Here is a 15,098-nt window from a genome sequence, read left to right on the forward strand (position 1 = left end):
TATTCTAAATGTCCACTTAGTTATTAGTAGGGTTATTAGAGAAGACATAGAACTTCACATTTAGCATTTAGCATAAATGTTAGGACATGTGAATGAATGAATATGAATGAATGCATCTATTTGTATTATGAATGATAGTCATATGGCAGCAACAGTCTAGGATGGGAAATTGTAAATCTGCCTCTCTCCATTGAGATTACTGACTTTGACCCTGGTTGCAACGGAGAGGCAAAATCTTCAGGAGAACTATCTATGCAGTTCATGTTAAATACCCCAGTTTTCTGAAGAAATATTTGGGGTTTTTCCAGCCTGAGTTGAGTGCTGTTGAGGGGGAAGTGGGTAGAGGAGAAGGGGTGGGAATATGATGCTCTGCAAACACGATGCTCCCCAAGTATAGGAGGTGCTCCCTGGGGGCGCATGGCTTGGGCAGAAACCGCTGGCCACTGTCCTGCCACGTCACCCAGCAGCCCTCTGGCAGCACAAACAGGAAGGAGTCACTTGTGTGCTGGTTTGGGCTTGGCCCCCTTGACTAGTTTCCTCCCATCTCTGCATGAAGTTGAACACCGCATCCAAGGTGTGCCGTGTTGCGAGCAGTTCTTAGGAAGCAGTCCTCCTTCCATGCCTGTAGGTGTCTAACCAGAGTGTTTACCAAAGGGGCCTGTTAACAGCAACTCCTGAGTTTCCATATGTACCTTTACCTGGGCTTTTTTTTCCCCCTTTTTCTAAATTTGTTTTATTTTTTGGCTCAGCAGCAAGCAAGATCTTAGTTCCTCAACCTGAGATGAAATTCGCATCCCTTGCAGTGGAAGTACAGAGCTGCAATCACTAGATCCCCAGGCAATTTCCTCCTTGGGCTTTTCTAAAGCTCTCTGCCCACTCTCCTCTCCCCACTTTCTTATTCATTAAGAAAAGACTTCTACCTGTTTTCCTAGAGTCACTTGTTTTTAAATTGACCTACAGTGCTTTTTTTTTTTTTCTAACCATCTGCCTCCCCCTTCCTCTTATTGTGACCCTAAGTGTTCAGAGTTCAAGAAACATGAAATATAGTTTCTCAGTCATTTGAAAAGTCTGGGTGCCCTTAGATCCCATGACTCTTGTGTAAAATCATTTCAGGAAATGCATGACCCTGCTTCATTTTCCCCACACCCATTATTAAATTTCAGAAACTATGGTCTAACTCAGAGGAGAGCTCTTCCTTTTCTCACACCCACGGTTTAGATAAATGCTAGTCTCCATTTCTGCCTGATACAGAGGCCACACGAGATGATGACCCGCTTCTCCCCCAGGTAGCATCATTTTCTGAGCATCTCCTGGGGACGTTTTCTTCGGTACTTTTGTGTTCTGGGGTCTGTAGGATGTAAGTCAGATATGCCCAATCTCCAGGTAGCCTAACCCAAAGGAGCACCACTCTTGACGGAGATCTTATAAGATCCGCAGTGATATCAGTGTACCAGAGTTCATGTCTATCTTTAGAGCTTTTTAAAAACACAGGTGCGTGCTTTGACAGGCTTTGAATTACTTGTCGTTTTGTATCTGCTTCTGTAAGCTTTTGCACAGCAAGAAATGTCTTTGGTATTTTTTTTTATTTATTCCTTAGACCATCTCACTGCTGTGTAGGTGTACAGAAGCTGTTCATGACAAGAAAAATGGATAGTTTGCTGACTCACCAGAATACCATGTAAAAACTCCTCTCCCCACCCCATCCCGAAAGCCCTGTTAAAGGTGGCAGTTATGACCGTTGGTACTTTGGAGGTGAGACAGAGACAGCTAAATAGGAACCTTGTGCTCGACTTACTAGGTTGGGAGCGAAAGTGCCAAGTGTTGGGAGAGAAAGTGCAAAGTGTATGCAGGTCCCTGGATTTTGGTGTCTTTTTATTTGTTTACTTGTTTTATTTTTTATATTTTCACTCTTTATTTAATTACTTTTGGCTGTGTTTTGAGGCATGTGGGGTCTTAGTTCCCCAACCAGGGACTGAACCTGTGCTCCCTGTAATGGAAGCAGAGTCTTAACCATTAGACCACTCGGGAAGTCCCGTCTTCTTTTTTTTTTTTTTTTAATTAAAAAATTTTATACAATTTTTAAAGGTTACTTTCTGTTTACAGTTATTATAGAATATTGGCTGTATTCCCCATTTGGTACAAAACATACTTGACCCTGTTTTATACCCAATATTTTGTGCTTTTCTGGTGTCTTTTTAAAGTTCATCCAACAGACGTTGCTTCAGCTAGAAGCTGAAGGGATTCCTTTTGTCAAGTGACGTGACTGGCTCCTTTTTATTTACCCGGCACTCCTCATAGCTAGACTTGGTCTGCTGACACGGAGGAGACTGCAGTTTCTTCTGAAAGTGTGCAGCTGTAGATCTGAGGTGTCCAATAAGCCTGACCTCAGAAGCCAGGTGGTAGCTGCGAGTGTGCGTCCCCAGTTAGACTGGGGGCTCTTTTCTCCTGGGTCATCCTCAGCGCTTCCCGGAGCTCAGCCCTAGGTCTTCTCTGCCGTTTAGTGATTGTGATCAGTTTCATCCTGCTGTGAGCACAGCTGAGCATTGTATAAGGAAGGCCTAATTTTCTTTCTCAAAGTTTATGTTACAGGTCAAACTTGATTATGACCTCTCTTTAAGTAACCCCTCCCTACCACACACCTTTTAGGTGATAGGAGAGAAACTTGGGGAAAAATAGGGTGGAGACCTATTAAAATGTTATTTCATATTTCAGGTTTCTCAAGCACGAAAGAGTATGTGCCCATAAAAAACCAGCACCCAAGGTCTTGTTTTTTCAGTGATCATATCTATATAAAAACTTGTGTCAATGCTTTGAATGTCCAGAATATAGTAATAAAAATAATATTGAGGCTGTTTCTGTAGATTGCCGTAGAAAAGTACTGAATTACTGTTCTGAAAGCACTCTAAAACTAAAGTGTAACAGCAGTTTTCATGTCTTTTGAAAATATCTACGGAATAGAGTTCAGTTATTTTCTGAAAACTCATGGGTGCTCATAGGTAATTTCAGATCACCCAGGATGTGATACCAAGACAGTGATTGGTACCTTGAGCCTCTGAGACCCCAAATCAAGGATATTCTTATTTGTGTTGGATTGGAAGGACAAGGTACTTCCTTCCATGTGTCTGTAGACTTAACAAGACTTTTAGGGTAACTCTGGATGGAGCAGAGGGAAGGAATGCATTATACTAGCCCTGTGGGGCCCAAGGTAGAGGAAGATCGTTTTCTTGTTTGTTAATGGTTAATTCGTAGGTTTGTCTTAGACTTAGGTCCTACACTCACTTTTCCCTATTAGTAACCTTAGGATTGATGCCTAAAAACATCTGTCACCTGCTCTGAGTCATCCAAGTTCAGAGTCAATCTCAGAAGTCTCAGGTTTCTTCAGGAAGTTGAGTTCAGAAATCATTGGTGAGATCAGGTTAAGGTGACTTTTCTCTATTGTCAGCCTTAATAATTGTCCACAACAAAGCAAATACAAATATGCTGTAATCATATATTTATAAGATTACATTTTCTTAGTGGTTGGGCATTTAGGAAGTCAAGATTTTTTATAGCCATTTCCCCCCCGACTAACACTGAAAAAAGTTGATGCATACAGTATTAGAAAAGACACTAAACAGATTAGGATTTCTTGGTCTGGGAGAAGCTAGGATGAAGAAGGAACATGACTCAGGTTAAATTATTGTAAAGACTATCGAAGTGACCAGATATAGTCTCCAAACAGCAGATTTCAGAACTGCAGGAAGCTTTCTAAAAATAGCCTTTTGCTAGAATAAGAGGTTACGGGCTGGAAACATAAATACAGAACGAAGGCTCAGTAAAGGAGATGCTTTAATAGTGGTGAACATTTACTGGGTTCTTTCCATGTGCTAAGCTCTTTCCTATATGACCTCATTTAATCTTTAAAACAACTTTAGGAGGGAGGTCTTCTTATTTATCCCCATTATACACATTAGGAACCTTGAAGTCAGATAGGTTATATAATTTGTCCAAGATCCCACAGGCCAGAAATGAGGGAGCTGGGGTTGATGGAGTCATTCACAGGGTATTAGAGAAAGACTGGGGTATTTGGAGACCAATCCTTTTTTTTTTTTTTTTTTTAAGATTGCAGTTCCTTTTCAAAATTCCTTAGACTAGATCTAGTAAGTCCATATGGCGGTTCTTGTGTTTTGTTTTTCTGTAGTAACTCTCCTTGTTGTTGTTTAGTTGCCAAGCCACGTCCTGTTCTCCTTAAGTAGGTCTTTATCATGGAATCTTAGGATGGTGACCTTGAAAGAGAGATTGGCCAGCCTTCAGCCTTTTCTTTGAGAGACAGAAAGCAAAGAGAGATCTTCTCGCTTGTTTAGGGATAGTGAGAAGTTCTTTTTGCTAACACTGGGAACCTTCAGAAAGGCCCTCTACTCAAAGGATAGTGATCCTTTGATAGTTTAAGTGTGTATTCCAGCAGTCACGAAGTTTATATCAAAGCTAAAACCTCATTTGACACAAGTTCTTTTATAGCCTAAGGGGAAGTTAGAGAAAGACTAATTAGTACTTCTTTATAAAATACCATTATTCACTCCAGCCACCCCGGGAGGTTTGTGCAGTGGTTGTTTCTTGAGCATCTGCTGTGTGCCAGACATTATATTGAATTGTGATGAGTCTGCTCTGGAACATCTTTAAGACCAACAGTAGACAACCCAGCCACGCTGGATAGTTTAGAGTCAGATTTTTTTTTGTTTTTTAAGATTTTTTGATGTGGACCATTTTTATAGTCTTTATTGAATTTGTTACAGTATTTCTTCTGTTTTATGTTTTATTTTTTTTGGCCTCTAGAGTCAGATTTTTAATTTTTTTGAATAATGCTTAGCCATTTACTCTATGTTATTTAATCCTTATGATGCTCTCTGAGACTGTATTATCATACCCATTTTATAGATGAGGAAATTAAAATTCAGCCACATTAAGAAACACACCCCATGTCACACAGCAGGGCCTTGGCCATGTAACATGAGTTCCCACATCACATGAGAATAATGATCATTTTCATATAGTACTTTAGAGTTATCAAAAGGCTTTTCTTGTGTTATTTCATTTAATTCTGTAAGCAAAAATGATAGTAGTTATAATTATACTCATTTTACAGATAGCAATGATCATTTCTATTTATTGTATACTTTGGATGCGCCAAGAGTGGCAGACAACCTACTCGATAAGGCCTAGTACGTGTAAATGCTCACAGAGCCCTAATAAGCATCCTGATTCCCATTTTCCAGGGGAGCCACTGAGGCCCTCAAAGTCTAAGTGACTTGCTCAACAAAGTGGGAGCTGTGATTCAAGCCCAGAGTTGGCTGTCCAACTGGCACACGTGAACTCTTGGCTATGTTCGCTTCACCATGCTGTGCTGTCTCATTTTCTAGACAAAAAAACTGAGGTTCAGGGAGTTAGCTAATACAGTCAAGGTATCCAGCTCACACAAAGCAGAGCTGGGACCCCAACTCAGATCCTCTCATCAGAAAGCCCCTTTGTTTCCCCTTGTACTGAGCTGCCTCTCAGCTTAAGGAGAAATGCAAAGCTGTATCTTCCATTCAAGCTACGTCCCCTGATTCCTTTGTGACATGTCTAAACATCAGTGATTTTAGTCATTCTTTAGATTTCTTTGTATTTCCCCCACTTTTAGGCAGAGAGCCCTATACTGCTGGTAGTGTGCTGCAGTATGGGAGTGGAGAGATGGATGAAACTGCTTGCTCAGAAAGTCATCTGGTGATGTTAGATCATTCGAGTCCCGCATGCCCTGCTCGTTTTGCCGTGTCGTTCTCGTCCTTTATATCTATTAGAAATGGTGCTTGAGGGAAGGCCTTGTCTTTGTGAGATTGCTTTCTGATGTTGTAAGGAATGCATCTTTTTCCATCTGAAGATCATTTACCATTTATCTGAATAGCGAGTGACATTAATGGTTAAAGCAAGGAAGTATATCTGTATCAGATATATAACAAGGATCAGGTTTGAAAGATTGCCGCTCTATTACAATCCCAGCCTTGAACATTTTAAAGCACAAAATTTCATTACTTGAATGATTAAATATCCATCCAATTTCTGAAGGAAACGTCTCTGTGAACCGCTTACAATACAATACAATACTATCCTTTAATTCAAATTGCAAACTCAGATAAATGTTCCTTAAAACAGAATTGGATGAAAATTTTCTATATATCTGTTGATACAGTAAACATTCAATAAATATTCAGATGTATTTAATTATTTTGAGTCAATAAAAGTATGTGCCATTTAGATAGTCTTTAAATAAATTGTTTCTGAATTGAACAAATAAACAAGAAATAGCTGAAACTAAATGACTTTGTACAGAAAAACCGAGAGGCTTTAAAGGAGGAATGATCTCAGAAAAAACCCCACATCTTGTTATCCACTTTTTCTTTGTAGAGATAAACCTGAATTGACTCACATATATTTATCATTTTCAATAATCAAGCTTTTCATTTTCAGAGGCTGATTGGTGATATGGGAATAATTTAAAAAGTAAACCTGTTCTAAATGGATTAGCTCCAGTTCAGGTGTGTTTTAATCATGAAACAATTCCTGTGTCACCAAAAGTTTTTTTAAAAGGCAAGAATTAATATCACTGAGTATTTCCTGTGCTAGCCCTCTCTGCATAGTTTTCTCGTGCAATTTCCACATTTCTGTGATTCAGATATTATTACTTCCCATCCCCTTTTAGAGATGAGGAAACTGAGGTTCAGAGTCACTGAGTGATTAACCCAAGATCACACAACTTAGAAGTCTCAGAACTTGAACCTAATTCGACATGTTCCAAAATCCATGGCTAGTCTGATATACAAAGCTGTTTTAGAGAACAGCCTGGTGTATTGGAATTTTTTAAAATTAAGAAAAAGTGAACTTAGCAAAAAAAAAAAAAAAACAAACAATGTTAAGAGAAATTAGCTTATGATTCTGTGTGCATCTCCAAGAAACTCTGTTAGAGATACATTGAAAGATATTACTAATTCTCAGCGGTTCACTCTAACCAGTTGGTTGCCCATTATTTTTATTATTGTAGTGACTGTAGGTAACTCCAGGCCACATTCCAAACATGTGACATCGTTTAAACAGATTCCAATAGGATTAAAGACATTTCCCTGTTGTGTTTTGGGTCTTTTTCTTCCTGTCAGAAACTTATGTGCTTTACATCGAAACTAGATGGTGATAAAGCTTTTCTGTTCTTGGTTAGTTTTGAAATTAAGTTTTGTTTTTTTCTTAAAGGTTATTTTCTGGGGTAGCTTTAGCATCAGAGTAACATAACAGTGCATGCTCGCTTGCTCAGTCGCGTCCGACTCTTTGAGACCCCATGGACTGTAGCTCTCCAGTCTTCTCTGTCCATGGGGATTCTCCAGGCAAGAATATGGGAGTGGGTTGCCATTTCTTTCTCCAGGGGATCTTCCTGACCCAGGGATCGAACATGTGACCACTGAGCCACCTGGGAAGCCAAACATCACTGGCTCCTTTCTCTCCTGTTGCTGTTCCCTTTGTTCTCATCCCTGCCCCAAACTCCTCATCCCCACTGACCTGCCTGGGATGTGAACTATGCTAAAATCACAGAATCATGCATTTTTAGAACTAGAAAGCATGGCTGAAGGATACTGACTGGATGCACAGCAGCAGAAGGCACCATCTCCCTGCTCTTTAATTGAGTAAATTGTTCCAAACATTTCTTTTTAAAAAAGAAAGAAGTAATACATGTTCATTGGAGTCAATCAGTCAGTCAGTCAGTTCAGTCGCTCAGTCGTGTCCGACTGTCTGCGATAAATTAAAAAAAAAAAAAACATACAGAAAATAAAGAAAATAGAGTTCAACTTTGTGAAGATACCCAAAGCAGATTGTTTCCTAAATGACTGTTAGTCTTTCCGAATAGAAATATTTATGTGTGAGGGAGACAAATAGTCCTTATGCGTGATGCATTTTGTTACTTTCCTAGAGACTCGGAGTCTAGAAAGCTGTGTGCTCTACGGGACCTGCAAGGGTGGGGTTGTGGGAAATTGGTCGTCCTTGTATAGTCTGATTTTTTTTTTTCCTGCTTTATCCTGTCTAAGTTTGGGGTTGTGTGTGTCGGCCAGAGTGGCTGGTGTGCTAAGGATTTTCCTCTTTTTCCCAGACCCCAGGCAGGCGCAGTCCTCCCCGCCCTGGTCCTATGACCAGTCCTACCCCTCGTACCTGAGCCAGATGACCCCTCCGTCCATCCACTCCACCACCCCGCTGTCCTCCACACGGGGCACCGGGCTGCCCGCCATCACCGACGTGCCCAGGCGCATTTCAGGTAAAGACCACACTTGATCTCAAAGCCCACTCTGGTGCAGGGGTGGGACTGGGGCTGCAGGGTGGGCCCAGCTGTCTCAGCTACGCTCACAGGAAACTCTCCATCAGAGGCTTGTGGACAGGGGTCCCACAGCTGCAAACCAGGTCTTCTGAATTACGGGGCTAGTGAGGGCTTGAACTTAAATTGAGGTCAAGAGCCTGAATCTCCACCAGACATGGCATCCTTTGCTAAGATAACACTCAGTGCCCCCAAGGTTCAGTCCTGCTGAATTGCATCCCCTTTGGTTGGTGCTGTCTCCCAATTGGGGCCTTCTCCTGAGGGTCTTGTGCCCGTCCGCCCAACTTTCCTCTGCTTGCATTCCTTTCTGTTCCTAACATCTGCCTGAAAGCCAAACTACAGCCTGAAGGCACAGCCCTCTGTTTCTAGAGGCTCATAAATGCCCAGGAGTTCTAGGTAGCCAGTTCAGAGAGAGAGGAGCTGCACACTTCAGATCCCCGTCAGACAGACACGAACCACTCCAAGGACAGGCTGCAAGAGGCTTAAAAGGCCACGTGCTGCAGCCTCTGAGCAGCCAACTCAGGACCCAGGCAGCGCCATGAATCATACAGCTCACTGCTGTTGCTCACAACGTGGCAGCCCCCGGGGCTCACCGTCCTCTCTTCCCAGGGCACCACGAAGTTCTGTGACTCATGGTGGGGATGTGTGTGATCAACATCCTGGCCGCACCTCCCCCCTCTCATGGAGCGTTTGTCCCTGGGAACCAGAGAGTATCCACGAAGATGTCAGATTGACAAGTGGAGGAAAGTTAAAGGCTCTCGGCCAACCCTCTGAGTCCTGTGAATAAAAAATCTGTCACATACCCCCTGCATCCGGACGCAGCCCTGCGCCCATCAGTTCAGAGGCAGCCCTCCCCCGCCCCCACCCCCTCCGCAAGAGGCACACTCGGTGGCACCCTCTGTGTGTCCGACACTGCTCTCAGCGTCCGGGCTCCTTGCACCTGTTTGACTCCTGGCCAGGTTAATGCCTTTCTTTCTTTCTCTTTGTGTTTCTGTCTCTGTTTTCTCTCCCTCTCTCCTTTTCTGCAAAGCTCGAAGCCGGTACTCGCTCCTCCGGGTTGCACCCCTGGCAAGCTGATGGGCCGCCCGCAGGCTTTGCAGGTTGCGATTAGCTCAGACTCCTTTATTTCTTTCAACTTGGGAGGAGGGAAGGCTTTGGTTCTCAAGCGAATGGCAGGAAAGGGCTCTCGGGTCCTAAGGCCTTCACCTTTTGTGCCACAGACGGACTCCCGTAGGGGTGAGTAGGGAAAGCAGGGGTTGGTGGGGGGAACGGGAACCTCCAGAGTCTTGGGAGTTTTCCCAAGAAAATTGACCACATGACCCCTTTTCATTCCAACTGCTGTTATTGTTGTCCTGAATCACATGGTATTTTTTGGGAAATATGCAGCGTATAGAATTGTAGTGATCACTTCCCTTTACTGGGATGACTCCCTCCTTTAGGCAAACATCAAGTCAGGACACGGGAAAGGATGAGGGAAGCACAGAGGGGTAACCAGGGCTGATGCAGGGTCGCAGGGACAGTGTTGGATGGTGTTGAGTTAGTTCTGGTTCTCCCTTATGTATTTTAGACTGAGTCTGTTTTTGTCTTATATGGGGCCAAGGTGACACTTTGCCAGGACAGATTTGTGCAAACTTGCCTCTGTTTAGGGTTCTCTGGGGCTACTGTCTGTCCAACCCTCTGTGGCTAAGGCTGTTCGTCCTCTGGCTTTACCTGGAGGAAAAAAAACCTCAGGGAGAGATGGCAGCTTTAGAGACATTTATCCCCAGTATTTTCCTTCTGAGGTGTATCTATATATGAATTCAATGGGAAAACTGTTGACAATAACACTGAAAAAAAAAAGCTGCCTAAATGGCATTTTGTCATTTATCATGTGTAATATGGAGCAGCCAAGTTATTTGGAGGCAGTTAAGTGATATCTACTGAAAACATTTCCATGAACGAATATGACACAGCTTTTCTCATTTCACGGAGGAGGCAGAAACTGGTTTATTATCCAGCCATGTATTAATCTGAGGCCAAAGGTAGGAACGGGCTTCTGCTTGAAACTAGTTTAAACCCGAGTTTAGTCCAGTTTCTTCCTCCCACCCCAAACATCTCTATGAATTGTTCCTGGCAAAGTAACATGGTGCCAGGGTGGGAGGTTCTGTGTAAACATGAGAGCGAAGAGAACAGAAAATCCCTCTTGTCAGCATGTAGCAAATCAGGAAGAAAGAACTAGATGTCAACTGTCAGGGAACTAGAGGAGCCCTGCTTCCTCTGACCTTGCTCTTGGGTGTGGGGCTGCATCCACGCCCCAGAGCACTGCCTGGTGGACAACGGGACCAAGTCTTCAGGAGTGAGCCCCATCTCCAGCTCCCTGGGGACTGGTCCTAGGACACTCCTTGGACAGGATTCTGTCTCATAGATTCTCAGGTACCACATTGTATACTTTCTGTCTTGTTATTATCCCCCTCAATATTGAAAGGTGTCTCTAAGTTCCAGGACGCTATGTTTCTGTAACATGGACAGGTAAAATATTAACCTCTGTTGCCATCTCCAAGCAGTTCTGTGTTCACTTTTTGAGATGCTTTCCAGAATAGTTCCTGTTTTCTTTTAGTGTAGAGCAATCCGTTCTCATCTCCCTAATCAAAACATTCTCATATGAGCTTGGGGGAGAAAGAATATAATTTATCACTTACACAGTAAGGGTGGAGGTCCAGGCCCAGGTTTGAATCCCAACTCATACTCATATTAGGCAAGTTTCTCACTTCTTGGAAATTTTTATTATTTGTAAAACGGGGATATAATATTTAGCTCTTAGGGTTACTATGAGGATTAAATGAGATGCATAGGAGTAAAGTGTTCAATGGCACCCCACTCCAGTACTCTTGCCTGGAAAATCCCATGGACGGAGGAGCCTGGAAAGCTGTGGTCCATGGGGTCGCTGAGGGTCAGACACGACTGAGCGACTTCACTTTCACGCATTGGAGAAGGAAATGGCAGCCCACTCCAGTGTTCTTGCCTGGAGAATCCCAGGGATGGGGGAGCCTGGTTGGCTGCCGTCTATGGGGTCGCACAGAGTCGGATACAACTGAAGCAACTTAGCAGCAGCAGTGGACACACCATGTGTGTCACACACAGATTGTAGCTGACATTAAGGAACTAAAAGTGTTTTGTAAACATTGTATGTCTATATATAATTTGTAGGCAAGCCCTGGCTTAAATGAATCAGTCGATAAAAATCTAAACTTTTAAAGGAGTTATTTGCTTTATGAAATGGATGGTCACAGACTATATTTAAAACAAAAAAAACTCATGAAATATTTAAATAAGTTAATACTATATGGCATTCATAAAGCACTTAACACAGTGCCTAACACATAGAGTACTCAGTAAATATTTGTCACTACTATTATTATTCCATAGACTATGAATTTTTATAGAGCTAAAAGAAATTGGGAAGCATTCACAAAAGTCAGTAAAGCACTAAGAGAAAATAACTATTCACTTATGATGTCAGAAGATAGAAAATGTTAAATTATACTTACATGTAATTAGGCATGCTAATGTTCTTTTCCAAGGGATCATAAGCATAAAAGTCACCAGAAATATCTTTCAGAAAGAAATATTCCTAAGGAAATTCCATTTTATCCAAGAAGACCATTGCAAAGAATTACCACAATTTAATCTATTTAAAGACCTTCAGAGAATCCAGTTTTACAACTTCCTTTTTTGTTGCTCTTTCTTCTGAGTCATTTATCAAGTGTGGCTGCAAATGCTCCAACTTAATGAATTGCAATAATGACAGTGATACTATACCATATATATGCTGTTGTTGTTGTTTAGTCACTAAGTTGTAGCCAACTCTTTTGTGACCCATTGGACTGTAGCCTGCCAGGCTTCTCTGTCCAAGGGGTTTCACAGTCAATAATACTGGAGTGGGTTGCCATTTCCTCCTCCAGGGTATCTTCCCAGCCCAGGGATTGAACCCACTTCTCCTGCATTGACAGGTGGATTCTTTACCACTGAGCCACCAGGGAAGCTTGTATATATGTCCTGTTGGTGGTGGTGGTGGTATTGTTCGGTCACTAAGTCACGGCCGACTCTTTGTGATCCCATGGCTGTGGCACTCCAGGCTTCTCTCTCCTCCACTGTCTCCCAGAGTTTGCTCAAATTATATATTCTGTAGTTTCCCCCACATCCTTTATGGAAGCAAGGAGTAAATAAAATAAGATGATAAAGATATATTACTTGCAATCCCTACTGTACTGCAAAGAAACATACAAAACCAGACATCTCAAAGTTTACAGGGGGCAGTTCCAAGATTCAGGAATTATTTCTTTAACCTTGAGTAGCCTTCGGTATTATAAGAAGAACAATAGCAGCAGTTATGTATAAGTTTATGGCTGAACAATAAAGTGCTATCATGTAACTAACTAATAGGGTCAGCCTTATTGTATTGAGTTTAGATTATATTCAGCTGAATTATAAAAATCAAGCAGAAACTAGTCTCAGTTCAGTTCAGTTGCTCAGTCATGTCTGACTCTTTGCGACCCCATGAATCACAGCACACCATGCCTCCCTGTTCATCACCAACTCCCGGAGTTTACTCAAACTCACGTCCATCGAGTCGGTGATGCCATCCAGCCATCTCATTCTCTGTCGTCCCCTTCTTCTCCCGCCCCCAATCCCTCCCAGCATCAGAGTCTTTTCCAGTGAGTCAACTCGTCGCATGAGGTTTCCAAAGTATTGGAGTTTCAGCTTTAGCATCAGTCCTTCCAATGAGAGATCTAATGCTAAGAAAGCCCTTGAGGGTAGGTTCCTCTCCCCACCATACTTACAATGATAAATATGGCTTTATCACATAATAGTTGGGATTTAAGTGGTACCCCTGAATACCCAGTGATTTTATATATTATCTCATTTCATCTTACATGATTATAAAAGAACATTCACCCTACAGGGGTAGCCAAAGTTGTTTCTCCCTGATTCTGTCAAAGAGCAAGGTGTATGGGAAGGCAGGGAGACTTGACAACAAACCAGACCATTGCATGGCTTCATCATTGTAATATAGTTATCACTCATGGGATTTTTGATGTTCAAAGCACTTGTGAGGCTTCACACAAAGATTATAATTACTTTTCTGGAGCTTGTTAAAAAATAGTATGTAGACAAATAATTATGACTTTCAAAATGTATTTTATGTAATTATACTCTTACGAAAAGATGTCTAGCTATTTATTGAATCTTATTCTTTGACTTATGAATCAGAGTATGAGCTATTGTTAGCCTTCTAACGGAGACTGTACATAGGTTTATTCATTGCAAATAACTCCTGCCATCTCACCCATATAAGTTAAGTACCTTATTTGGGTGGGTGGGTGAAACAGAAAAGAATACCTTTACTACTTCGCCAGGCAAAGGGGACCACAATGGGCTAATGCCCTCGAGACTGTGTGAGCTGCCCTGGGGTGGGTAGTGAGGAATCTTATAGTATGCAAGGAACAGGGCATGATCAGCTCATGGATGTTCTTCTGATTGGTTGGAGGTGAGGTAACGGGGAGTCAGCGTCATCAACCTCCTGGTTCCAAACAGTCTAGGGTACATAGACCTTAGAAGTATCTAAGTGCGTGCATGCTGAGTCCCTTCAGTCGTATCTTGAAAGTCACAACTCTTTGTGACCCTGTGGATGTAGTTGGCCAGGCTCCTCAGTCCATGGGATTCTCCAGTCAAGAATACTGGCGTGGGTTGCCATGCCCTCCTCCAGGGGGTCAGTCCCAATCCAGGGATCGAACGTGCATCTCCTGCATTGCAGGCTGGTTCTTCACTGCTGAGCCACCAGGGAAGCCCTGAAGTATCTCAGATTAGCCTAAGTCTGTACTGCTCTTTGGCATTTTCTTCTGTGGTCTTGGTCATTGTACCCATGGACCTCTGTGATCCTTTTAGGAGGTTTCTTAGAGATGTAAGATACATGAATTAGACATACAGGATCATATATGTTGTCTGCCTTGGGTACCCTGGGAGAGACCAATACAGGTTATATGGATGTTTTTTCTCACAGTTGTAGGGTTATTTTTACATAAGACAGCATTAAGAACTATAATCTTTTTGAAGATCTTTTTTTTTCTGTTTAAGCTAGCAGTCTTGAATTTATTCTTTCAAAATATTTAAATATCAACAAATGCCACTTAATCAACTGTACAGGACCACTAAGATGTCTCCATTTTTATGACTCTTAGCTGCTAGACTATAATATTCCCAAAAGTCAGCAGAAGAGGGGTTAGACTGATAAATAAAGTTCCTAAAAACTATTTTATTACTTCCACAAAATAAATATAGGTTTATTAATAAATATAGGTTTATAAATAAAGTTCCTAAAAACTATTTTATTACTTCCACAAAATCTAGAAATTGCAGAGGAAAAACTTCATTTGATCACTCAAGGTCATTTGGCAGGATTGTTTCATGTCATTTCAAAGCCAGCAATTTTTGATGTAGTTCATTTTTAAATATCCCTTCTATAGCTGAGTTTCTGTCAGTTCCTCTGGTTTGAGTGTTTGAAACCAGCAGCTTTAGTAATGTGCCAAGTATATGTGGACATTAATTTTAGCAGGGCCTCTCTTAACTCACAGGAGGGAGTGACGCCTTCAGAGAGGTTAAAAGGAAAACTCCAGCAATTAAATCAGAAAGGTAAAGCCACTATAATAAAACACTAGACCATCTACTTTTTACTACAGAACTATTCCTTTATTAAGAC

The 15,098-nt window shown here is 41.9% G+C and overlaps 1 protein-coding gene across 2 annotated transcripts in view; it reads left to right on the plus strand.

Annotated features, from left to right (window-relative positions):
• Positions 1-15,098, plus strand: part of RUNX2 (RUNX family transcription factor 2) — a 135,181-nt gene that overhangs the window by 86,483 nt on the left and 33,600 nt on the right. For both annotated transcript variants that reach the window (XM_055406155.2, XM_055406157.2), the window contains exon 5: positions 8,144-8,305. In XM_055406155.2, coding sequence (XP_055262130.1) covers positions 8,144-8,305 — 162 coding nt within the window. The remainder of the gene's footprint in view (positions 1-8,143; positions 8,306-15,098) is intronic.

The sequence above is a fragment of the Moschus berezovskii genome, chromosome 23, assembly GCF_049115385.1.
Source record: "Moschus berezovskii isolate FMDL1 chromosome 23, NW_MosBer_1.0, whole genome shotgun sequence".
Classification (NCBI taxonomy): domain Eukaryota; kingdom Metazoa; phylum Chordata; class Mammalia; order Artiodactyla; family Moschidae; genus Moschus; species Moschus berezovskii.